The 27,618-nt window shown below is 35.4% G+C and overlaps 1 protein-coding gene across 10 annotated transcripts in view; it reads left to right on the forward strand.

The window, feature by feature from the left end:
* VRK1 (VRK serine/threonine kinase 1) overlaps positions 1 to 20,458 on the forward strand; it is an 85,237-nt gene extending 64,779 nt beyond the window's left edge. For 5 of the 10 annotated variants that reach the window (XM_017857977.1, XM_017857981.1, XM_017857978.1 and 2 more), the window contains 3 exons: positions 14,923 to 15,013; positions 16,374 to 16,448; positions 20,023 to 20,458. In XM_017857977.1, coding sequence (XP_017713466.1) covers positions 14,923 to 15,013; positions 16,374 to 16,448; positions 20,023 to 20,054 — 198 coding nt within the window. In that variant the 3' untranslated portion in view covers positions 20,055 to 20,458. Of the gene's footprint in view, positions 1 to 14,922; positions 15,014 to 15,240; positions 15,285 to 16,373; positions 16,449 to 18,534; positions 18,562 to 20,022 lie in introns of those variants that run through there. The other 5 variants (XM_017857983.1, XM_017857984.1, XM_017857985.1 and 2 more) reach the window with 5 other exon arrangements.
* The last annotated feature ends 7,160 nt before the right edge of the window (positions 20,459 to 27,618 follow it).

Raw genomic sequence — 27,618 nt, forward strand, 5'->3', positions numbered from 1 at the left:
TTGAAATTGCCTCTTACTTATTGCCGTACCAAAAATTTGCACCTTTCTGTGCCAAGATAGCAGGGCGGCCCAGCGCCCGCGTCTCTGTAATTTCATCATAGCAATCTGAAATTAAGGGTAGTCAGGGGGCGCGGATGCTCTACATACACTTTTTTCTATGATAAGTTTTGTCCTTAATTAGCTCATCTGCCTCCAGTTTTGTGGCTCAACAAGTATGCTGAACGCCTCGCTATCCATGTTGAAATGGAAGAGGGTTTAAAATGGAAGCCTGAGTGAATTTTTAGTTAAAGTCTTGTTAGTAAACTTACTTTTTGCGCATACATTGCATAAACAAAAAGCCAGGAAAAGGTGTTTCTTATGTGCCTCAGGATAGATTTCTCTGCCGTTAATATTATATTAGCCGAAGCCAGTTGTATAGTGTGTTCTCTCTAAAATATTTGTTTTGTGATTGAGAAGTAGAAGATCCTCTGCCTGTTTATGGAGAACTTGCTCCAGAGCAATCAGCCTTCCCCCCTCCCAACCCCTGTCCCCTTGCCCCCCTCCCTTCCTTTGCAAATCCCCTGTGTTTGGACCTACATGCTGGGGAGAAAATTTAGTTTCGCAGGCTTTGGCTGACTTTTACAGCTGGGAGTAGGTCAGTCTGCCCTGCACAGAGCATAAACATCTGCTACCTTATAATTCTGTGTGTCCTTGGTAGGTTCAGAAGGCGGAAATTCCTGTTTGAGATATCCCTGACATGTATAAAGCTTCATTTAGGGGAAATAAAATGAATATAAGTTGAACAAGTTGAAACTATTAGGAGTTTACTTTCATTAGTTTACTGCTTTTTGTACACTCCTTGCTGACACCAGGATTTATTGTTTGCTATTAAAAGGAAATTAATAAAGTTAGATAAAGTGTAGGTAAGATCATGCGTACTGCTCGATAGCCAATGTTGTTAACTGAAGTGACGCTCTCATTAATTTTGTTGGCTCTTTTTTTTTTTTTTGTAAAGTGAAAGGATTGGAGCCAGACCCAATTCTTTTCAAGCTTATGCTTTTCTTTTAAACTGCCCCAGAACATTTTCTTCATATAAATTGTAAATGCTCTCATTGAAACAGATCAAAGCAGAGCCTCTGCTGGATGAGAGTTTCGGGGGCTGCCTACAATGAAAAGCTTTCTCCTTTGACGGAGATGTACTTAGCTTGCGGCGCTCTGTTTGCATTCAGAGATCTATAACCCAGAGCGCTCTTTCGTTTTTTGCCTCTGGATGTCAGGAGGCTCAAAAACTTAAACTAATGCCTATATTCTTAAGCTACTTTGTAATTTTTAATTAGTACATTTGTTTCCTCTCTTTTCCTTGGTTTTCCTTTGGTCATAATTTTTAACAGCAGACGATCTTTACTTCTCAATCAACAAAACAAAATTTTAGAGAAAAACACTATACAAGCCAGTCGCTATAAATGATTAACGCCAGAGAAATCTTATCACTGAGCAATTAGAGCACTCTGTTGTTTATGGCATGTATGCAAAAGTAGTTTACTACAATACCTTACTAAAAATTCCACTCAGGGCTTCCATTTTACCCTCTTCATTTCAAACAGGGATACAGGCGCTTCAGCATACTTGTTGACAACAGAAAACTGGAGCCAGAGTGCAATTAAGCAAAAGACTTTTCAAAGAAAAAAAAGTGTATGCTACGATGCATGTATATAATTTCAAGATTCTATGATGAAAGTGTTATTTTCTGTGTAGGTATCAGACTCAGGTCTCTTTTGGAAAGGGGTAGATTTAATTAGTTTAATATATGTTTGTCTTTAGGTTCCTAAGAGATACTCTTTTTGGTAAAAACCTACAGGAATTGATGAACAGTGGAATGAAGCAAGGTTTCTTGTCTTTTTTTTTTTGCAGCCATGCTTGATTATGGTGCAGTATATTTGGAAACTAGAGTGAAACATGAATTTACCCACTTGGAAATGTTTTCTGCTTAATAATCAAGGAGCTTTATTTAAAGCGTAGAATTTTGGGATGACATAATCCTGAAGGAGAACAGAGAGATTAAGTATATATCTGCCCTTAAAAGTACAAAGTCAAATATTTTATTGTTGATTAGAACTAAACATTTTCAGTTTTTAGAATCTGGCAGTACAGTGCAACAGTTACTGGATTCAGTGTATACTCATAAATTAGCATTCAACAATTATGTAAAAGGTCTAATTTATGTACCTGATCTAGGCTAGGTCTCTAGGGCTACGAAGATCAATGACATGTCATCCCATCCTTAAAGAATTCCTTCCTGTTCCATCTGGGTTAAGAACAGCTTAATTTACTGGAAAGAGCTCAGCAAGTTAAAAGGACATTAACACCTCCATGAACTATTTTAGAGTTTTAAGTTGCCTGCCTAAGTCAGCAAAAAGGGTTGTTGACTGGAATCTCATCCCTGGAAAGTCGATGAGTAAGGTCTAGATCATGGCCTTGCAATTTGTATTTTATTTTTTCATTTTCAGACAGCCTATATTGTTGCTCCCTATGAATGATATTCACATACCTTTCTTTCCTTCTCTATTTTACCTCCTAATTTTTTAATTTTTTAATTTTATTTTTCTGGCTGCATTATGCTAATTGGTCTTTCTAGAGTTTCTCTTATTTAACCATTGTTAAATAAACCCTTGCTGGCACTTAGCCTGGAACAGGGTACAAAGAGTTGAATAAGAGCAAAGCCCTTCCATTGCAAATCAGTAGCCTGCAGCTGCTCTGGTGGACAGCTTTCTTCCTTTCTTTCCGAGGGGATTGACCTCATACAGCCTTTATATCATGTAGTCTGTAGTTTCAGTCAGGTTGCCCTGAACGTACTCTTTAAATTTGGTGAAAATCTATCTAGCTGTTTTAGCCTGATACAGTAATAAAGATAAACTGTATTGTAATTATATAAATTTAGATTGTTGAAGTTGGTACATTCCTGTTTTCTAATGGTTTGATCATAGTACTGTAGTTAAGTAGAGTCAGCATTTGCTAACAATTTTTTTCTTTAGGTCTGTTACTGAGTTCTTTATTTTCAACTTCTCATTTGGCTGAATTTTGTCAAGTGGACCTTTTCGCCCTAAATTGTTAAGTGAAGTTGTTACATATGTATAGAAAAGTACATGAATAAGTACACTTTTACACAATATTCACTTAAACATCACCCAGATCAAGATATGGATCATTGCCAGAATTAGTTTTGCCATATTTGGGGAAATTATAGTAATGGTATCATATATTACATACTCTTTTATTTCTTTCATTTAGTTGTATCTCTGAATTTCCATGCTGTTGCATGTAACAAAAATTATTGTTTATTGATGGACATTCAGATTGTTCCAGTTTTTGGCAGTTGTGATAATGCTGTTAAGAATGTTATTTTAATTTTTTGGGGGAAACATATACATTTATTTCAGATTGGGTCTGTACATACTGGGGTTGCTGCAGCATAAGGCTTACTTACGTTGAGGGTTTGTAGATATGGCCAGTCAGTTTTCCAAAGCTGATCTCTCAGTTTAATTCCTATCAGTAGCATAGGGGAGTTCCAGTTGCTCACTGATACTAGCTGTTGCATTATATTTAATTTCACCTATTTTGGTGGATGTTCACTGATTTGTTTATGGTTTTAACTTAATCTCTTTGAAAAGTACTGATTTGAAACATTTTTGTATGCCTGCCAGCCTTGATAATCCTGTTTTTAGTGAAGTACACTTCAAATCTTTTGCCTATTTAAAAAAAAAAAAAAAAAAGTTGAGGTTGTCAGCTTTCTTTTGATTTGCCAGAGTTGAATACTTTGTATGTATGCAATGTGTGTGTTACACATATTACCTTCCAGTTGGTGGTTTAATCTTTTTACTCTTAATATGGTATCTTTTGATGAATGGAATCTCTTCATTTTAATGAAGCTCAGTTTATCAGTCTTTTGTTTTGGTTAGTGCTTTTATATTCTATTAAGGAATATTTTGTCTACTTAGGATCATGAAGATACATTATTTTCAAGAAATTTTATCTTATCCATCACATTTAAGTCTGCAGTTTAACAGAAATTGATTTTGTGCATGGTGTGAGTCAGTATTTGTTTTCCTTCTTTTGGATGTCTAGTTGATGTAAACCATTTGTTAGAAATATGATCCTGTCCTTACAGCATTGCAGTGGTAACCATAGGTGTTTGAGTTTTTTTGTAGAGGCCCTATTCTGTACCATTGGCCTGCTTGTCCATCTTTGTGCCAGTGCCACACTGTTTGAACTACTGGCTTCATAATGCTATCTGATAGCATATATTCTCCAACTTCTATTTCTTTAGCATTGTCTTTGCTCTTCTTGGCTCCTTGAATTTACATATAAATTTTAGAATTGGCTTATTAGTTTCCTTAAAAATACTTCCGGGATTTTGACTAAAATTGCGTTTACTCTATAGAGCAATTCGGAAGGAACTGACATCTTCTCTTCCATAGACATAGTAGGCCCCTATAGTTACTTAGATGTTCTTCCATTTATCTCAGTCGTGTTTGTAGTTTTCTGTGTCTGTAGAGATAATACACAACATCCATGTCTGTTTTCTTCTAACTGCTTAATTCTTATTCTGTTTTTTTTTATTGGATTATCTGTGATTATACAAAGTCCTTCCTTTATGTCATCTGGTTGTCAGCAATGTCTGCTCTGTTTTTTACTATTCCTAATATATATATGTTCTATAATGATTGTTTTGTTTAGCTGTGCGGTTTCCTTGCTATCTTTTTGTCTTTTAAAAAATCATTTCCTCTATTTTTTTAAAAAAGTATTTTTTAATCTATTTTTTAAGCCTTTTTTTAAGCCTCTGATGCATTTTATAAAATTTTCTTCCTTGGGGGAGGACTGTTTTCTTTCAGAGGTGGAGTCTTCAGCTGTCTTTTGCATGTTACGAGCTTCTTTTTCAGTTTCTTTTCTTGTCTCCTGATATTCTTTGTTGGCATGCTTATTCTATCTTATTCATATTGGATAAGGATAGCTTTATTTGAATTTACTAGATTATTGTATTTGTGAATCTTTGACTTTCCCATCTTTGAGAATGTTATTCTTTATAGTTTGGATTTTAGGGCTTGATATATTGTCAATTCATTTTCTTCGCCTATGAATACATATTTGGGGGTGGGGTCTGGTGAGCCATAGGCCAAATTTATCAGTCATTTTCCAGTATTTGCTTCCGTTCTCTGCCTACCCAGAAGAAGCAAAAATGTGAGTTTATTAATTTGGGATGTTCTTAGTGAATCCACAGTGAAAGAAAGACTATATTGGCGATCTCTTCTCCATAGCTCCATAGCTTTAGTTCTTTATGTTTCTGATTTATGTTCTCTTTTCTCACTGGTTGTGGTAGTTCCCTGTTTACTGTTGAAGATAATTAGTGATTTTTATTATTCTGCCCTCTTTCTCCAGGTTTCTTTCCAGCCAGGGAAGAAACAAAATTACAGGTCCTGCTTTTGGGGAGTCACTGTGGGAGTAGGGAGGGTTTCCTCTTTTCAACGGGCTGAAGTCTTTTCTCCCCCAAGCTGCCTGACTTACATCTTCTAAATTGAGGACTACTGGTGAAAAATTTCAGAATGATGTTTGCTCACATTCTTGAAGTGTCTGACAGACTTCACGGTCGTCACTTTTCAAAGGCTATGCTGCGAAGCTATGCTACTTCTGTTTGCTGCTGAAATACTTCTTAATTGTTATTTTGGGTTCATTACTTCAGATTTTAGGTGGAGGGAAGTTGTGAAATCGTAACCTCCAAAATGTCTCCACTCATTTTTTAACACATTTTGTTTATGTGTGTGAACATTTAGAGTTAATTAGAATTTATATCCTTTTCTCACAAGAGTAAACAGAGCTTGTTTTTACTTTTACCCTCTGAGCCCTCCACAAACCATCTCTCACACTACAATCATCTGGAATTTTTAGTTCTAGTTTTTTGTGTCATTTATATAGTGTGTGTTGTTATTTAGAGTTCATCATGAGTCTAACATATTTTGTGTTTTTTGTTTGTTTGTTATCCATGTCCTTTCTCTTGGCTTTGTTTCAGAGTATATGCTAAATTTTTTTTTAAAGAAAGCTTCTGAATGATAAACTTGTAAACCTTGAGAAGTCCAAAAATATCTGTCTTTCCCTAGTTGAAAACTAATGTGGCTATATAGTTTTTAATCGAAGACATTGCTTTTTTGCCTTCTAACATCTGATTTTCCTGATGTTTGTTTTTTACTAGATTTCTGTTTTTTCCACTCTTGCTTTGAAGCTTCTTGCCTTTCTCTTTGTCCTGGCATTCTGCAGGTATCTGTGCACAAGTGTGTGTGTGTTCTGGTTTGTTCTTTACACTTTGTTTAGTTTTCTTTCTTGGTATTTGGTGGACCTTTTTCATCTAAAGGCTTAATGCCTGTATTAAACACTTGAAAAATTTATTTTCTGTGTACGTGAGGATTTCCTTTTCTTTCCTTCTCTCTTCTGTCCCTCCGGAACTCCTACCACATGAATCTGGGAACTCTGGAACCTGGCTTCTTTTCTCCATGTCTCCTAACTCTTCAATCACATGTTCATTTTCTGTCCTTAACACTGTTCTGTATAGATCTGTGGGCTTCTGGTTGCTCATTTGTTACATCTGTTTTGTTTTTTGGTCATATTTTAAGGGTACTAGTTCTTTTTTTAATATGCCAGCATATTCTTGTTTTATCGGTAAGATAGCCTCTTAAATCCTTTGAGAATAGTAATTATGAGACTTTTTTATATTAACTGTTTTGGCAGAGGGATTGTTCTTTTTGAGTTTAATTTCTTTCTGTTTTGGTTCTGTGATATTGCTTAGATTTTTTTCAATGTTTATTATCTAGTCATTTTTTTTGTTGTTGTTTGACTGATTTTAATAGTGTATACCTCAGTCCAAGTTGTAATACCTGTTTTCCTGTTAGTTTAATAGAATTTTCATTACAGACATCTACTTCCAGTGATTTCAGAAATGAGTGAAATTTGTGACCAGATAGCTTGTTTTTTGGGTGCCAGGACTCCCTGCTTCTCCAGTTTCTTTTTCTGGTCTGGGAGGGTCCGTTAACACATAAGTACCTCAGATCATTTTAATGGAGGTGCTTGTGAGGCTGTGGGTGGCATCCTTAGTTGCATATTATAATAGATTCACCTGGGAGCTTTTAAGTATCCCACTATCTGGGCTGTACCCTAGACCAAGTAAATCAAAAGCTATAAGGGTGGGACCGTCAGGATTTTTAAAAAATTTCTTAGGTGATTTCATTTTGCAGACATAGTTAAGAACCACTGCATATTAAAATTTGCGTGTCTGAATAGCCTCTATGCAGAAAACAGCCCTTCTGCAAATAGGCATAGCAAATATCGGGCATTTTAGACTTTGCATTGTAGCATCTATCAACCCCATGACCAACTTTTGCATGTGGGCAGTGATGCACACTTACTATTTTTTGATCTCTGTATATGTAAGTACCTTACTATAAGTGATACAGAAGGAAATTTGGTATCATATAAATGTCTTGAATGGTGCCCAGAAGAATTTCTTGAAGTAATGAAAGGACATGCTTATAAGAAGTACTCAAAATTGAGATCTCAAAGGATACTATTAGATTTATTTTTCTGATATAATGACCAGTTCTTTGGAAATGTTAAACATTTCTGTGCATGTTTTTTTTGTTTTGTTTTGTTTTGTTTTGTTTTGTTTTGTTTGTTTGTTTTTGAGAGACAGAGTTTTGCTCTTGTTGCCCAGGCTGGAGTGCAATGGGACGATCTTGACTCACTGCAACCTCCGGGTTCAAGCCGATTCTCCAGCCTCAGCCTCCCAAGTAGCTGGGATTACAGGCATGCACCACAACACTTGGCTAATTTTGTATTTTTAGTAGAGACAGGGTTTCTCCATGTTGGTCAGACTGATCTCAAACTCCTGACCTCAGGTGATCCGTCTGCCTCAGCCTCCCTAAGTGCTGGGATTACAGGCGTGAACCACCATGCCCGGCCTCTGTGCATTTCTTTTTAATAATGGATGAAGTTTTTTAAAAAGTTCTTTCTGTTGAAATAAGAATGTTATCTGCCTTGCTTATAAGATTGTTGTGAGAATTAAAAGATATAAAGTGCTTAGAACAGTGGCAGGCACATAGCAAGTGACCAGTAAATGTTAACTGCAATATTATTGTTAATGCTGTTATTTCATCCACTATTTAACTTTTCCCATCTTTCTAGTTTATTGATGATAAGAAAATAACATGGAACATTTTCATTTGAATCTGTTTTCATTTGAACCTTCTAATAAACTAAGATCTTATATCTTTAAAAGTTCAGTTTATTAAACAGGTTATTAGGCACATGTGAGTGAAGACTCGGTTATATTTCACTTAGTGAGTATGTGTGTTAAAATGGATTGTTTGGAATAGTAAATGATTATGAATTGGTAAAAGTTGATTTTGCAGTGAAAGACAAGATGTTAATTACTGTGAAATGAAGACTAAAATGTAACTCCATCTTGTTAAGGCAGAATATAAACAAATTTTTAAAATAAGTAAAATGTAGCTCTATAACTTTTATTAAGAACATATAAGTCAAATTAATCAGTTTGTAGTTAACCTTTTTTTTTCTTAAGCTAAATAATTGATACTAAAGGATAATAGGTAGTTGACATAAAGCAGAGGATTCCTGACCACCAGAGAATTCTGTGTCTGCTATTTTCTGCCTGTGTGTTTAGGAATTAGGTGTTTTGGGACATAAGTTTATTGAGGGAAGATCAGGTAGTATGTTTTTAATAGTAACTCTAATGTAGCCCAGTTTGTTCTGTAATACACTTGTTCGTGTGTTGCCTTGAGATTAGTTAACTCCCCACCAGTATATATATAGGTTTTGGTTTTCATTGATGTATTTATAAAGATTAGCCTCCTTAGTTTATAGTATTATATTAAATGGTTTTTAAAATCTTACGTTTTTAATTATTGAGAATTCCTCAGAAGACTTGATTGTGCTAAGTACAGGTAATAGGATATTGACCCTTTAAACTGTAGGTTATCACTGAGCATTTTTGTAGTTTCTGTATTCTTTCAGGACCTTTAAATTATTTTTTATAACTTTTGCAGCATGCCTGTGAAATTCATTTGTTCATAAATGATGGGACTAAAACTCAGAAGAGGCTGGGTGACTTGTTCAGGGCCACGGAATCATTATTATTATGCATTTATACAGAAAGTTCAAGGCGTCCTAGTGATTTTAGGCATAAAATGTTAAAGACAAAGCATGACCTGGCCACTTATTTGCCTTTACCCATAAATTGTACTTTTGAAACATCTTAACTTTGCCAAAAGTTTTTGACCTTAATGGTGCATGTCATGGAACCGTCAAAGGAAAACATGAGTGAAGTGGTGTCACGTTGACTTTAATCCAGAATAGAATACACTGACATATTAGTCTTCTAGACCGTAGTTCATTGAATCTCTGGAAACAGCTTTCATCTTGTTAAGTGACTATACATTTGATCATATTAAAGTTTCATGATCTCCTTGTAATATGAATGATGTTAGAATCCATTCTGCCAATTAAAAGCCATTGCTGCCAACAAGTTGGAAGTTGAATTTACTGTTTTCAAAAGCGTCATTGGGAGATTTTTCTAGGTTGTGCTTGCTGTTATTGTGCGACATCTTGATGAAAGTTCTGAAGCATGTAGTACTCCTGTAGATCATGTAATCAAGGGTTAGCTTGTTCCACAGCTTGTCTGCTCATTAGCTGAGTGTTTTTTCTAGGAGAAAGGATGACAGTAGAGCTTGAAGGCAGCTTTCCCTAGTTCTGTAGTAAGCCAAGCTGAAGGGACATCCATGTGCTCTAAAATAAGTGAATAGACAAATTATGCTGACTTTATGAAAGCAGTGCTTTTGCTGAAAAAAATGTGGTGCGCATGGAGCCCTGATGGCCAACCAGATAGTTTTTTCCCCCATTTATTCTGACGAAGTCTACCATTGTATCAGTATTTTCTGGCACATTCATATAAATTACCTGCAATTTTTGTAACTATATTTGGATAGTTACAGTAAATCCTTAATTTTTCATGGTTTTGTAAGTAAGGGTGGGATAGCTTGAACTAGTGAAGAACATAGATATTCCAAACTTCGTGTGCCATATAATCATATTATTTTGCTAACCTCGTTCCTTCAGACCTGTTAATAATAATTAGCAAAATTGCTTGAGTTGTACTTCCTATCTCCAGAGTAGATGACTAAAAATGTTGACAGAAGAGATCTAAATTTAAACAAGTAGACAACAACAACAAAATCCAGGGTGGACTGTGAGGTAATGTGTGTGTTACATTTACATGTGGATTGATACTTCATAGAATGAATTTCCATGTTAGTGGGATTACACTGGACACTTACGTAAGAACACTCATTTATGGAACCCTAAAAGGATTTCTTAGTGTTTGCATCAAAACAAATAGTTGCAGAAATTAAACATGTGTGTATTTAATGTTTTTATAAAAGATGATGGTTCTCTTTTGCTTTAACTATTTTATAGTGTCTATTTTTCAGCTTGAAAATGACAGTGCCAGGCACACAGTAGATGCTTAGTAAGTATGTGGTGGTGATCTTCACCTCTTTTCAGATGGAGGTCAATGCTGTTGTGGAAGGAAATTGCAATAGTCATTATTTTTATTACAGTCTTCATCTCTGAAGCTCATTGAAAATAGTAAATCACTTGAATAAATTCTAGCAAATTTTTATTTTTATTTTATTTTATTTTTTTGAGATGGAGTCTCGCTCTGTCACCCAGGCTGGAGTGCATTGGTGTGATCTTGGCTCACTGCAACCTCCACCTCCTGGGTTCAAGCAATTCTTCTGCCTCAGCTGGGACTGGTGCCTGCCACCACACCTGGCTAATTTTTGTATTTTTAGTAGAGACGGGGTTTCACCATGTGGCCAACCTGGTCTCAAACTCCTGACCTCAAGTGATCTGCCCACCTAGGCCTCCCAAAGTGCTGGGATTGTAGGCATGAGCTACTGCGCCAGGCCTCTAGCAGGATATTTTTAGATTATCCCTCAAATTTGTCTGTCTCTTTTCAAGTCATCTGTTCATTTCCTAACTCTCCATCTTTTTATTTCTTCTCCCTGTAATTATGTTTGACCTTTTTCTGCATTTTCTTGAAACATATCTGTAATTAATGTCCATTCAAATATTACAGTTTTTGAGAGACTTAGAGGAAGATATGAAATTATCTCTTTATTACAAGAATAGTTTAATAGTTCCTCTACAGGTGCACATCTGTATATGTGCAAAACACTATGCCAAGCTCATTAAGGGTTAGAAAAATGAGGAAAACCATAGTCCTTGCCCTCAGGGAGCATACATAGTAGGAGAGAAATAGAGGAGGTTATGGAAATAGTTTACATGAAATACACAAATTTGTGTACTATAATATAACTCTAGAAAAAATACATTAAGAACACAGCAACTAGAAACTGCTGCTTCCTACTGAAAGCTCACATAGGGAGACAGCGTAGTGCTGTGGAAAGGAAATTGCAATAAGAATAAAGAACTCTGAGTTCTAGTCTTTTCATCACCATCAGCTGAGAAATACTGAGCACATTCTCTGGCTGTTTTCCATCCCTAGCGTCAGTTTTTTCTGTTTATGTAGTAGATTTTAACTAACTCTATTAGTTTCATAAATATTGTGGTATAGTAACATGTTTGCTTTACCTTCATAGAAGATGTGTCATATCTTTTTAGTTACTACTAATATTCTGTTTTCAACCACTTAAGTTAGGGAATGTAATAATTTAATCAAATAAATAAAATAAGATTAACTGATTAGTGCAGTCACATGGACTGATTCATGCAGTGTTTAAAGTTCTTTGTTCTATGACATATGTGCTGTATGAAGCATTTTAAAACTTTTAGGCTGTATATTTTAAGTTTCTAAAGTAAACATGTAGACTTCTGTCATAAGGGATGGGCAAAACCCAAATAACACTGCCTGAGTACTCATCGCTTGGAGATAGCCATGAGTCTGATTGGCTTTTCTTAGAAGCAGTTGAAAGCATCTGGAGGTGACCTTGTGATGCTTGACTTGGGAAGCAAAGAATAGGTCTTTGGTTTTTGCTTCTGAAGATTTTTTTTCTCTTTTCTATTAAAACAACTTTAAGTCAATAGCAGGTCTCCAGTCGGTGTTTAGACTATTAGTAAAGTATCAGTTCAAATGCATCTAGCCTATTTGTCTTCCTGTTTCTAAATTGGAAGTGAGAAGCTGCTAATTAACTAAACTTTAGCATATCTAAACACTTCAAAAATATAATATGTAATATATATTCTAGTGCCCTTTGAAATCTAATTTCTGAAGATATTTTAGCTGTGCTGAATTAAAAGAATACTCAAGTTTATTTTATAAGTTAGTATATCATACAATATTTTGGTTTCATATTAAACACAAAGGCACCTGTGAGACCTCATACAGAATGTGACAAAAATCAGAGATTAGCATAGTCACTTTGTGAAGCCATTTTTCTCTTCAAAAGGAACTAAAATATGCACTATCTGAAGCCTTAAGGATGTTGACAAATAACAAAATGAAGCATTTGGAAATATTCAGAAGGAAGAAGCTGGCAGCAGATTGCTTAGAATTTTACTCATTGCCTTATAAAACTGATAACATACTTAGATACTACTAAACTTGAAGGGTTTTATTTTGGTTTTTAAATTCATCTGTAGACCACTGGCCCTTTGTATCCAGACTATGTACATTGTTAGAAAAGTTGGGCAGGAGTTACCTGGCTGAAGTGTGGATTAATGCAGTAGAGTGCTTTACCTAATGCATACTGCTTAAAGCACAGGTGTTGTTTTTGTTGGTTGAATACTGTCTGATTTTCCTTCCTATGTAATTTACCTTCATGGAGATTAAGAAAGCCCCCTTTTATTAAATAAGCTTGAAAACTAGATGAATGCACTTAGGTTCTTGGGTAAAATGTATTGGATAGCTAGCTCCCTTTATAATGAGCATTTAAAAATCTGCTCTCCAAAAACTGGAAAATGTATTCTCTGCTGTATGGAAAGCAATATAGTACTGAAATATTCCTCCTTAATTTTGGTCTGAACGAACAAAAGTGTCTGTGTTTATTCCTGCCTAATGCATCACAAATCTGCTGACATGCTAACCTTGGAGTCTTGGCTGGCGTTAATCAGGCCTGTGCACAGGCAGGAAAGATGTACCTAATGCACTCCATCAGTGCAGTTTGCATATGGAAGTTCTCACAGGGGAGCTGCCCTGTGCCAGCTGAGGGTTACCTGCCCACTGCAGTTATTGTATGTAATTATCGAACCAATCTGTTCAGCCCAGCAGGGTTTAGATGGTAATCATGAAGCAACACTTTGGAAAAGAAAGATGTAAGGCATTCTCCCCTTTTCTCATCAGTTATATGAAGTTATAGCCACTCTTACAGCTATTTTTGAGAGGCAATACCTCCATATACAAATCTGCTAAATGAATGCCTTTGAAAGTTTCTCAAGGTTCAGTCAAGTTGTTACTTTTGTATATGTGAAGCATTTTCTTTAGGAACATGGTGGGTATCTCTGAGTTCTAATTTTCCACAGCCACCTTAAGAATGTTTTGAAACAGTGGGATTAATTGTAATACATAGATAATAACAGTTCTGACCATTTGGAGGTTTTAAGATAATGTGGCTTGAATAGAGTTCAGCTTTCCCATGTAGTTCTCTTTGGAACAGAACCCATGGTTGCCATTAGGAAAAGGAACAATGTGCTGTCAGCAGGCATTATCCTCTTTTCTAGCTGTACACAAAATGGCCTGCAGCAAGGAACATTCTCAGATGAAGTTTAACTTATTGTTAATTGTTAGAAAATATAAATGAGGACATTCTGTTGCATTGTGAACCTGTGAGATTTGGGGCATATCAGATGGTTTTCTAAATGATACAGACTTATTTTAGGCAACCAAAAGAAGCTTTGGATTAAAATTTGGATTTTAACCAGTTTAAATTTGAAAGTACACAAGATAAAGTTATATACAAAATTCAAAGTTTCATATTTATTACTAATGTCCCTCTATAATTTTACCTATGTATAGAGATGTTAGAGAATTTAGAAACTTAACGCAGGACTGGACCTGTTAAAAAATGTTGTAGTGGTAGAAAGTAATAAAATTAAATTGAAGGAACATTTGGGAAGAATGGATAGTGACAGAATATAAGCACTGACTCCTAAATAACACTTCACTAGAAAAATAGGACAGGCCCAAGAGAATGTGGGAAATCCAGATGGTTTTTGAGATTTTAGGAGAGCTTTGTACTTTTAAGACTATTCATTTACAGTAAGGTTTATGGCCCTCTTAAACTTTTAATAAAAAGTATGCTGAAAGAGAAACATTTATTACAAGTTTTCCGTTATTGATTCATAAATAGAATTTTACCACCAGTGTTATATGGTACAAACACTGATGTAATATATGGGACAAGACATACATTTTTTCCATGTATCAAATAGATTATCCTCTCTCCATCCCACCCGCATTGTACTATGTGGAGAGTATCATTGGCCTGAGTGGTGATCGTGAGTTTGTAAAACATTTTGTTTTAAGAGTTTCTGTATGATCAGTCCTGATGGTTAAACCATAGCTTTCAATAATGAAGTATATAAAGCATGAAAAGTTAGAGGTGGATATAACAAATATACCTACCATCTGGGTTAACTGTCTAGTTGACAGTTCTCGTACTCCCCCTTTCTTCCATCCTTCATCCATTCCTTTAGGTAACCACTATCCTGAAGTTGAGAATATTTTTCCTGTGTATTTCGACACACCCACACCTATATACAGTTACACACAGACACACACACACAAATACGTGATGAGTTTGTAGTTTACTTGACTGTCAGACATATCTTTCTCTCTCTCTCTCTCTCTCTTTAATTTTTATATGTAAGAAGCGAAAGAAAGAAATTGAAGAAAGCAAGCAATCTGGTGTTGAAGATATGGAATGGTCGAACACACAGACAGAAGAGGCCATACAGACCCGTAAGTTGAACAGTTTTGCCTAGCTGCTTCCATACGTAAACACAAATTTTATTTCCTCCCATTAGATGAGGGGTCAACTATTTGGGTCATGACCTTTTGATTTTATAATAAAATGCCATAAGATTTTTGTATAGTATGTATTGCAGTGTCTTTTGTACATACGTTAGATTATTTACTCTCCACAATAATTATAAAGTTGAGACTGGGAAGCTTCCTTCATTTTGCAGATTTGGAGCCCAAGACACTGAATGATTAAATGGCAGAGCTGCCAGGCGTGGTGACTGACGTGTGCCTGTAGTCTCAGCTACTCAGGAGGCTGAGGCAGGAGGATCACTTGAGCCCAGGAATTTGAGTCCAGTCTGGGCAACATAGAAACCCCATCTCTAAAATAAATAAAATAAATGACTGAGCTGTTGTGAAAGGGTGATAGAGACCGGAACTCTTAACTGTCAGGCCAATATCTTTCCACTTCCTCACACTGATCCCACATAACTCTGGGTATGATAGTGAGTGTCAGGGGTCAGGCATGGGTCTGTTGTAACTGAGCTGCCTAATTGTTTCTTATAAAGTTTGTCGACCTCTTCTTTTTTTCTGAACAAGTTAAAAGGAAAAGAATTAAAACTTTATGGCTGATCACTTTTCACAGTTCTTGAAGCAAAAAAAAAAAAAAAAAGATACGAAGTCATTTCTGAGATGGCTTATAAACTGGCACTGAAGGCACTTCCAATAGTTCCAGAAATGACATGAGCAAAGGCAACATCTGCAAATGGCAGAACTAGGTTGGACTTTGGTCTGATATGTTTGATAAACTGCCAGCCAGTATGTTCCAGGATTCATATGATATGATGATGTGCTTGACTCAATAAACAGAGCTATTCAGTATGGCCCCAATACATTTTTTAAAAAAGATTTTCCTGTCTGCCTTTTTTTTTTTTTAATTTTAATTATTTTGTTTGTCCTGAAATATTTCTTGGTTTCTAACAAAAAAGGCTTATTTTTGGTTAAAAAAAATTTTTTTAAAGCATAGGTACCATATTGAGTAATGCCACCAATTTATTTTACCTTCCTTTTGCTAGTGGCATCAGTGCATGTTTGTGGAAAGCAAAGTATTCAACTTTCAAAGAGAATCATTTTTGTCCTGATTTTATTACTATGTTCTTCATTACATATTATGGTTAGAACATCCTTTGGTTTAATCTGCTTTAACCCAAAGAATACTTGAGATACCTGAAGAGGGAATATATAACTTCACACTGAAGGTGAAAGGTTTTGAAGTAGTCCCTCTCTTTTTTCCGCTGCTGTCTTGCATTCGCTACTGTCTTTTTTCGCTTTTCCCCTGTCTTGTTCATTTTGTTACTAGGAAGTGAGGAGTCCCAAGGAGCAATAATACATCGAAGCATGTCTCAGCCAGAGGCTAGCAGCAGCAGCTATGACAGTGAGTGGGAACAAAATTAAGGAGTATTTATAAAGATACAGCAGTATTCTTAAAAAACAATCCCTTAAATTTTAAAACTGGCAATTTTAGTTTCAGAAAGATCCCGCATTGTTCTAGTGAGATTGACACTCATTAAGTCTAAGGCAGAGTCTCAGCTGTGCATCGGGAAGACTCATCCCTCTCTTGACTGCCTGGACATCATTTGTTACCTGAACTTTGCTTAATGAGCATCAAGGGTTTTTGTTTTGATAGATAAATGTCTTTAAATTCTAGTATAATTATGAAATTTTTTTAAGCTAAATTTTAGTGTAAGGTCTTCTACTGATGGTTTTCCCATGAGAAAATATATTAGTATTTTGTTATTTTATTAATGACAAAAGAGTATAGTAAAGTCATAAATAATTTAAGGAGAACAATTCAGTTTTTTTGACATAACTTTTTAAGAAGATAAAGAATAATCAGATTCACCCATATTCATATAAACTCAGAATTGCTTTTCTTAAAATGCTGTTTATTTCCCCCATTACAGTTCACTTTTTCCCCCTGAAGTACAAGGCAAGTTAAGGTATTTTACTATCAAAATAATCATAAGTGAGAGAAATATTATCTGATGGTAAAATGTTATTGCTTCCAGCAAAAGAAAAGCTTTTGCTTCCAGCAAAAGAAAAGCCAAGAGTTTGTGTAAATGTATATTTTAAATTTATCAGTGTAAAAGTAACTTGAAGGAAAAGACACATTATTACATTTTTTTTTTGATTTTAAGATATATAGTGCAATTCAGTGAATACTGTGTTGGAGGGCTTTAAGATTTTGTGTCATAAACATGTTTCAAGAATGGTTACCTCTAACAGCAGCTTTAGAAATGTCAGTTTCTTCATTAACAATTTTATTTTCAAACACAATTTATGATTTACAATATGGTAAGAGATTTTTCTCACTGTGTGATCTTTCAGAATGCTGTGCCTAGCAAAATGGGAGCAACTCTCCTTTAATATCTATTTAGACCATTTTAAAAACGTGTATAATTTTCTTGATACACCTAAACTCATTTTGAATAGTTGGGAGTCTATTGTGTAAGAACACATTCTGAAAGCTTTCAAAATGTGTATTGTGTAGGTTTTCTCAAATAAAGAGAGGAGGTGATGGGATGGTTTTCAAGAAGAACAGAGGCCTCTAATCCTTTTACTTTTATGCAAGGCATAATTTTTACCAGTTGAGAAAATTTGATTATTTGCTGCAAGTAATTTTCCCCTCACAAAATAAGCCTTTAAAATCATGCATATTCTGGCATTTCAAAATTATGCCAGTATTTCGGAATTGTGCTAAAAATTAGCTAATATAGTCATGATATTTATGGCTGGTGTACTTTCCCCCCTCCTTTTCATAAAATGGAGGCTACTTTTGTTGGTATTATTTTTAAGAACATTGGATTTTGGACCATTCCTGAGGAATCTTTGGAGAAAGCATGACTAGTCAAAAAGTAGATATTTTTAAGGGAACCCTACAAAGAAATGTCCTACTTTTTTTCCTACTATGTTATAAAGTCATAGAAAAGCATCCCAAACTCGTATGCTATTGTCCAAATATCAAATTACATACATTAGTCTTATGATTGGACCCTTTGCCAGTAGTGTATATTATGAAAATGGTTATATTTTAAATTAAAGAGATAAGAAGATAGATTTTTTTTGTAACAATTAGAATTGATTATTAGGGAAAATATTGAATTGATTTATGCAGCAAAGTCAATAAGGTGCGTAGGACTGATTATATAATAAATTCCAGGCAGTAGTAGCCCTTTTAGTTGCAGTGAGAAACTTTGTATTGAAGGAGATAAGCAGCAATGATATTTAATTTCAGAGTAAAATGGCAAATTAAGACATTAATGAGAAGAATGCTATTTCAATATAGCTTTGTAGTTGTTAGTTTAGTGTTCTTTGTAGTGTGGTTAAAGATTTAAAATGTATTGAAAGGGAGATACAGTATTGATTATTGACCTTGATTTTATAATACCCTTTATGCCAATCTCTCTATCACAACATTTTCAGTTTTCTGTGCAGAATTAATTTCAAATTTCTTGAAATAGGCCGGGCGCAGTGACTCATGCCTGTAATCCCAGCAGTTTGGGAGGCCGAGGCGGGTGCATCATTTGAGGTCAGGAGTTCGACACCAGCCTGACCAACAAAATACAAAAATTAGCCGGCTGTAATCTCATCTACTCTGGAGGCTGAGGCAGGAGAATCACTCGAACCCAGGAGGCAGAGGCTGCAGTGAGCCAAGATCATGTCACTGCACTCTAGCCTGGCAACAAAGCGAGACTCCCTCTCAAAAAATAATAAAAATAAAATTTCTTGAAATAAAAACCTAAAAATCTACTGTGGGATATTTTTAATAGATGGCTATGTTACAGAAATTTAAGAAAAAACTCAAATTTTAGAATCAGTCACAGTACAGTATATAGGGTATGTATTATGAGTGGCAGAAAAAAGGATATTCATGTGAGCTTGAAATTTGCTTTCATTGAACTGTATCGTGATTGAACAGAAACTATAACTTGGAAACATTAAAAATGCTAGTTTTGAAACTGACCTCCATGTTAAGTACCTAAATAAACCCATGATGAGAAAACCTTTAGATACATATGGTAGAATTTTGTTCCACATTCAAAGAATATTTTGTACTTTTCAGAAAAGAAGTATTGATCTTTTGTGTTTTTTTGGTGCAGTCATTGATTAATTATGAGCACCATGCTGTCCCTCACTCTGGTGCCCTTGCTCTTTCCTGGCAAAGCATAGCATGCGGCAGTGGGAAAGAAATGGCCCTGCTTCTTTTGCCAGCCCTAGGCAGCCGTAATCAGGCTGACTGCTGCGCCCAGAGGTGAAGTAGGAGTAGTAGGTGGGGTGAAATGTCTCGTTGGTGAGGCAGAATTCCCATGCCCCCAGCAGAGAGTCACTGATTTATTCCAAACCAAGAATAGTTAGACAGGAGCTGTCATAAGGGACTAAGACCAGTATCACATATGATCATTTTCTAGGAGGCTACTCATTTGGGACCTGTATAATTCCTAGCAGAAAATACTTTCCATTTCAGTATATCCCAGTGCTCTCCTGCCTAAAGGCTGTAGGTAATAGGCTTTAAAAAGCAACTCATTCCTTTGCTTTTCATAACATGCATGACCTCATCGCTTCCGCCTAAGGAGTGAATGCTTATCTATATTGCTAAGGTTTATATTTGGAGATAATGTTTTAAATTTTACAATAAATTTAAATTTTGGAGAGAAATATTTCAGTATTAGTAAAATTAGATACGTTTTATCAGTCAAAGCATTTTATATGGCTTAAGATTAGAAGGTAGGTTTTGTCAGCATATTTTTTGACATACTAAAAAATGACCCAATTTTCTAAGATTTTCAGAGTTTTAGCAGTCATACCTTTGTATGTCAATTTTATCTTTGCAAATCACCAGAGTCAATTCAATTTTAAAATGTACTATCTTTAGAGATATTTATATTTCTTTTCTTTTGCTTTTGTCAATTATTGATTAATGATTTCAGTTTCTTTGATTTATCTTCAAGGTTCAAGAACCAGAAAGAGAGTCCAGAAGTAATTCAGATGCTGTGAACCAGCTTTCCTTCTCTTTGTTTTCTTTTGACTTTTTTCTCCTTTTCTATTTGAAGTGTTTTATTTTCATGTGAGTCTTGCGAGGTGGAAGTAATAATTAAATACCCATGTGTTCAGAAAACAAACTTTTTTAATAAAAATAAATATTTTGTACAATTCATTAAAGGCTAATTTATGAAATTTCAAAATCTTCAGATTATACTCCTTAAGTTATTCCAAAGCCATGTGTTTGTGATGTTTTGGAGTACATATATATGAAAATTATTATGACATGCACTTTTCTAATCACTGTACATTTCTCAGAGTGGATAAAAATGTTTGACAGAGTCCTCACTTTTTAGGAAATGCAAAGCTTAAAATAAAATCTCTTTTGTTTGATACAAACGCACAGTATGTTGTGGCTGTAAGGTTTGGTTTGGTTTGTATTGATTTTGTTCCAAAATCTTTTATTAAGCACCTGCTGTATGAGACAGGACGTACAAAGATGGAAAAGGAATATGAAATAAAAAGTGGAGGAAGTGTATCCATGAGAGAGAAAATCTACATAAATGAAAGATTACATAAGAATTATGTCTGTGCAAGCTGTATGACAAGAAAACAAGTGACAAATGATGAAGTGGTGGTGTAATTAAAGATTGTGTAAAGACTAGCTTTGTCTACGGAAGACCTATGAACTAGATATTAATAGATAGAGCCTATTCGTTCAGTTTATTTTTCTTAAAAGTTTCACTTTCATAGTATGTGATATTTATATAGTAAACCAAGCACTTCAGTTTCAGTAATCAGAAAGTTTAAGATCTGGAATTTTTTTAGTTGCCTTGGGAACAAAAGCTTGTAATTTTAACACATTTATGAACAATTTCGTGATTCATTCCTCAAAGTTTTCTTGGTCAGAGAAATCGGGATTGGACTCTATTTTCTGATGGATGGTGTGCCTTACCATTTAATAACATGCACAGTGTGTTTAGAAGGTATATGGACATAGTTTCACTTAAATATTTAAGTATTTTAATATTTATTCAAAATACAGCTATCACATTAAACTGGTGATTTGTCTACTACTTAGGACAAACCTAAAGTAGGTATTTCAATTTTTAAAAGCAAGTCAATTTGAGGAAAGAAGTAAATGTACAGGTGGGATATGGACATACCAGAAATTGTCAAGGTTGTACCAAGTTTGAGAACCTATGAACCAGTACAAAGACTATAACTTTTGGCTTTCTTATGTGGATATTTAGTGATCATGTGAAGCATTTATCACTGCAATGGTTAGATACTGAAAAATGCAAAACATCTACAGACTTTCCTTTGAAGATTAACCTTTTAATGCCTCCTGAAATTCTAGAGCAACATATCTTTACAGATTAGAAAATTTGACTTTGGGCAGAGGCTCCTCCTGCTTTCTGTAGAATGTTAGGTTTTAGTACTTATTTAGTTGATGCCCCCAAGTTTATTTGTAACACCTAAATCAACTCTCAAGTTCTGTTTTAAACACATTAATGCATAAAATAGAGTAAACTGTGTGTGATGCGTTTTTCTGTGTATGCCTCAGCCTCCTTATTTTCACAATATAAAACATGGAAAACTTGGTTAAATATTAAGAAAACAGATATTTCCTCCCATATTGTTTTAAGTAAGTACTGGCATTTTCTTGAATGTTACTGTATTGGCAAGGCTACAGAAATTAATGAAAAACTACTGGCCATAGAATCCAGTTTGATTCGTTTGCTGCATCCCTCGTTCTGTTTTATTCCCTATCTCGTACTGTTTTTTTTTTTACTCCCCTTTTAAGAAGTGATTAAGCAACCTCATCATTCAGAGTAATTTTTTTTTCTTGTCCTTTTCAGTTCTATATTTAGTATTTTTATCTTGCATTGTTTTTATTTTCTTTCCAATCCCTGAATGGAGTGGATTTGCCATTTTTGGTTCTCCTTTCACAATCCAGCTTCCATATTTTAACATGTTCTTGATTCCATTTTCTCTTGCCTTCTCTGCCATTTTCCTTAGGTCCTCATTGAGCTGAGGTTTTCTAATCTGTTGAGGATCAACACCACTGCCAGGCTCTTGTCCTTCACACAAGAGGATGAATGTGCTCTACATTTTCTAGAAATGTATATGCGCTCTACATTTTCTGGAAAGCAACTGATAAGTCTTTGGTAACTAAGCCCTGAAGTTAAATAGCTTCTAGGTGTTCTTCAATAGGGATCTAAGACAAATCAAACACTAATAAGCCAGTTATAAAACCCTGATTATTGCTTTGAATTACTACATTAAGTATGCATAGAAAGACCCAAGTTGCATAGCAATAAAGTAGTGGTGGAAATATAAACAATTTATTTGTATTTGTGTGGGGAGATATATATGTCCACAGTTGAACATTATATTTTTGTTAATTCTTTAAAATTCTGTTTTAATATGCTCTATATCCTTTGGATTATAAGGGTGTATTAATAATACATGGCCATTTGATATAATTTAGAACATACAGAAAAGTGTCAACAGACAAACCAGCCATAATACTACTACCCACAGGCAACCACTATTAATGTTTTGACACATTTTCTTCAGTCATTTCTATGCACTTTTATTTTTAAACAGTTACAGTTCATATACAGCTTTACATTCTTCTTTTTAAAGTTAACATGAAATACTTTTACATTATTATAAATACTTCATGAATATAACATGTTTTCTTTTTAAAATGAATTTATGATACTTTCATGACCATTTTGTATTATTGGGCATTAATTTAAGTTGTTTTCAGTATTGGGATATTATAAACAATGTTCTTGAACAAAATTGGGCAGTAATCTTCGCTGACATGTGAATATTCTTAGATTTTCAAAAGGGAGCCACTGGGGCAAAGACTATGAAATGAAAAGTTGTGGATACTTATCAGATTGCTTTGCAAAAATCTATCAGTTAACACTTTGCCCAGTAGATCTGAGTGCCCAACCTGCATTTTTGTCATCCTTGAGGGTTATAGACTGAAAGTTGGTGTGGCCCGCATTGTTCCTGTGTTTAACCCCTAAGATGATGGTCCTTGGAGGTGGACCTTTGGGAGGTGATTAGGTCATGAGGGTGAAGCCTTCATGAATGGGATTAATGCCTTTGTAAGAGACAGGGGAGAGATGATGTCTGTCTCTGTCATGTGACCATCTGCAAACCAGCCTCCAGAACTGTGGGAAATAAATGTTTGCTATTTAAGCCACCCAGACTAACACATTAAATTTTATTTTTATAATTTGATTAGGTTTTTTTTTTTTTTAATCGCTAGTGCACCCAAACCTTTATTTGTAAACTAATCACTCTTTTCTTTTTGGTGTGTTGGTAAGTACTGTTTATACAGTAATGACCTTAACTCTTGGCCATTTTGTTGCTGACTTTTCCTGTTTATTTTTTGTGTATGATATGTTTTAATTTTATGAAGTTTAGCTTTTATCGCTTTAATCTATTGATCTTTCATTGTAATTTCTGTCACTGTTTTAAAATGTTTTTCATCCAGCAATTAGAAATATTTACCATGACTTTTTCTAGGCTTTTTTGTTTTAATGCTTCTAAATTTTCAATCCATATGGGATTTATTTTGGTAAATGTATGCCATGAGGTGAAGATCACAAAGATTTTTTTCCTAAGCAACTAGCCAGTAACTTCAGTACCATTTATTAAATAAATGATCTCCCCCACCTTTCCTCCACCCTGGTTTGGGATGCTTGCTTGATTACATGCTCTTGTTTCTAGACTATGTTCGATTTCATTGATCTGTCTGTTCTTATGCCAGCACCACACTGACTTAATTAATGCCATTTTACTTATTAATTCTAATTTAGTGCCCAAACCACGTTAACAGAAATCAAAATTCACTTATGATCCCACCGCCACTACAGAAATCTAACTCATCCTTTGGCTGTGTTATTCTTAGTCCTATTTCTTGCCTGCTTAATTTTTTAGTTATAACAGTTGCATGGATAAAATTTTTTAGTTTTTTTAAAAGTTCCACAGGTTATTCTGTAATCTTCTAACTTATTAAATTCTACGGATAAAGTACAAGTCACATTAAAGGATTAATATTATAAAAGGGTCTTGACATGCAGATAGCCTTATACACTATATTAGTAATTGTATGCAGTCTACTGCTGACCAGATAGTTTAGACAACTCTTTTTTTATTTTTGAGACGGAGTCTCGCTCCGTCCCCCAGGCTGGAGTGCAGTGGCCGGATCTCAGCTCACTGCAAGCTCCACCTCCCAGGTTTATGCCATTCTCCTGCCTCAGCCTCCCGAGTAGCTGGGACTACAGGCGCCCGCTACTCGCCCGGCTAGTTTTTTGTATTTTTTAGTAGAGATGGGGTTTCACTGTGTTAGCCAGGATGGTCTCGATCTCCTGACCTCGTGATTCACCCATCTCGGCCTCCCAAAGTGCTGGGATTACAGGCTTGAGCCACTGTGCCCGGCCTTAGACGACTCTTTATCACTTGTGTGTTACACAAATAAAATGCTTACCATTTCCACTGTATTGAGGATGCGTTTGTACATGCAATGGTGAGTTTATGATGGCATAGCATTTTGCAACTTATGAATAGCATTCTTGAATTTTTGTAGTTTGGCTTGTCATGAAGTTCTCTGCAAAACTTCTGCATTGAGAAAATTCAGTTTCATTTGTAAACCACTGCAGATGATCTTCAAAAAACCGTGTTCTTACACTAAGTGAAGTCCAATGTTAGAATGTTGTTCTGAGATGGCAGCCATGTGAGTGGAGATGATAATGTAATCTTTGTGCCTGGGATGCAGCAGGGAGGAGTGAATCCAGAGTTTGGGGAGAGGGTGGAACAGTTGTCTGAATGCTGTTTCCACTTTCCTGTGTGTTGGTTTTCTGCTTCTGATATCCTATAGAACCAGTGAAAACCCATCACAGTTATTTAAAATGAACACTGTATAATACCTGGACAATAGTTTCTTTAAAAATGGAAAAATTGCTGTATTGAATATTCTCTCTGGCCTTGACACAAAAATCATAGTTCAGAAGTTCATGGTGGTGGTCCTTGGTAAAATTCTCAGATGTGAGAAGGGTCCCTACACATTTTTGTAGACTTTCCCCATAAGAGACCAATATGTATTAGTACTTAAAGTAGAGCCACTGAAGGGTCTGCTAAACCTGGAGACTGGAAAGTTCTAGACAGTACATTGCAGGGAAAGTTAAAATTGGGAAGTGATTCTATTAGATTGCCTGGTGAAGAGAGAAAAGAGCGCATTTCTTGAACTTATCTAGGTTGAGAAATGTGCCTTCAAGTTTCTTAGGAAGACCTTTGATGTGGATATTTTAGTTCTTCCCTACTCCTTCCCCCGCCCCAACACAGACATCCTAACTTTGTTCTCACGTCTTCATTTATTTAATTAACTATTATAGAACATTTTGGTGCAAACATGTGAGTCAGTTTAACTGAAGAAGTAATAGGTACATTCCAATCTGCTTGACATTGTAATTGCAGAAGTATATGATTTAGTCCCTGTGTACCTCCCCACCCCAAGTTTCTAGTCCAGAAATCCTTGACAGATAATTAAACAGTTATGGCAAAGTATTAGGTTGGTGCAAAAGTAGTTGCAGTTTTTGCCATTTTTTTTTTTTTTTTTTAATACAGTGTGTCCTAGCTTTCATAATTTTAAGTAGGGTTATTTAGACATTTCTTAAGATATGCATACAGTTGCAATGGGGTTTTTTCCTTTTTTTGTTTCTAACTAGACTTTTGAAAGAGAAGCCGTCTGTATTCCAGGTGCTGCAGCTCCAAAATAAGTCTTTGATATGTCCTGCAAAGTGTTCAGAAAGCAAAGGTGGTTGAAATGATATCAGAATGGTTTCCAAGGCCCTGTCTGTTCCTGTAGAGGTCAGAGAAACCATAGCCTGCAAAAACACAATTTGAGGTCAAGAATCTAAAACACCTGCTGTTCCCAGTGAACTGTGTGATGCACACAGAAAGTGTTTGGAAGGGAGGGTCAAGCTAAGTGAACAGTCATGATAATACCTGGTTGGTCTTGTAGCAACAAAATTGAGGGGAAATATGAAAGTTAAAAAAAAATTTTTTTGATGTTATTGTTGATATCCCTATTTGAATGTAAAGTCCCTAACACAAAGAAGCAAGCTTCCTTTAGACTGCATTTACTGCTCTTGATGACTCCAGTTGTGTGTAAATATTAGAAAACAGCAGGGTCCTGCATTCCAAGAATCACTTGAGCAGTACCACGAAGACAAGTGTCCTTACTGGTATTGTAGTCATACTCCCAAGCTCTCCTGCTGTTTCTAATCTGTGCGCACAGCCGTGAAAAAACTGGACTGACATTTACAGGCACAGCAGGGAGACACTTGACTAGGGAATGTTAAAGACTACAGTACCTCCAATTCAAAGTGGCCACCACACATGATAAATCTTCACAGGAGAGCCAGTCTGCACTTCAGCTGATGCCATAATGAAGGTATCTGTAATGAAGCAAAAAGCAGAACATTTTCTCCTCTAAACTCAACTTTTAGCAGTCGCATATTTATTGTTGCCTTTTTAAAGACCTAAATATCTAAAGGAAAAGTCTAATTCTGCATAGGTGACGGATCTATTTCTTTGAAACTGTGTTTTTTGGAAGGTCTGTTTCCTTACTGCTCAGTCCTCACTAGGGTTTTACAGAAATGTTCCTTAGTAAAAGAGCATTTACTCATCAACTCTGAATAGAAATAACATTTCCTGGAATCTTCTCTAACTGGCATGTAAAAGAGGGTCAGTCGCTTTCTGCCTCGAGTTCGGCAGATTTTATTCCCTGTTTTGTCCCAGGGAGCTGCCAGATTCGTATGCCATAATACCAGGAATGCAATTAGGTTTGCTGCACATTGTCTGGTTGACTTCTCAGTTAAGAGTTTCTTTCCCTATGGGAATAAGACTAGACAGACTGTCATTTGCTATTACTAATTCTGCTTAGCATTATCACTGGAGCTTTTTTGTAATTAGCTATCTTAGTTGGCTTTTAAATTTTAATAGCCAATTGAAGCTACGTTTTAGCCAAGTTCCATATCTAAATTACATTCAGTCCATTAACAAAGTTGGTTAAAAGGCTATTAAAACAAAAGCCAATATATGGTGGTTTGCACTTACATCTTCGCGGCAGTAGCAATGCTGGCTTCCCCTGAGTTCTCTAAAGGAACTTACTCTCTTCGAACAAAGTTACACGTAAACTGGACACAAGTTCTGAATGGCAAGAAATTAATGACAGGATTTTTAGCATGCTAACATATTCATAAACGTCACTACCTACCCCCTTTAACTTTTGGTGAGGGTTTTTCCAGGGTTTGGTTTCATTTGGTTGATGGCGATGAAGAGAGGAAGAAAGAGACATTTAATATTGTAACTTAAAATTGATGGTTTTTGAAAAGTGAATAATTGAAATGATGTTTTTCTCCATTTTAGCTTATCAAAATTATTAGCAGAACCATCTGAGGCACCTTCTGGTAGAATTGTAGTCTCGCTGGGTTTAGTTTGTAAAACATGCTGCCAGACATTTAAAAAAAAAATTG

The sequence above is a fragment of the Rhinopithecus bieti genome, unplaced genomic scaffold (assembly GCF_001698545.2).
Source record: "Rhinopithecus bieti isolate Rb0 unplaced genomic scaffold, ASM169854v2 scaffold_41913, whole genome shotgun sequence".
Lineage (NCBI taxonomy): Eukaryota > Metazoa > Chordata > Mammalia > Primates > Cercopithecidae > Rhinopithecus > Rhinopithecus bieti.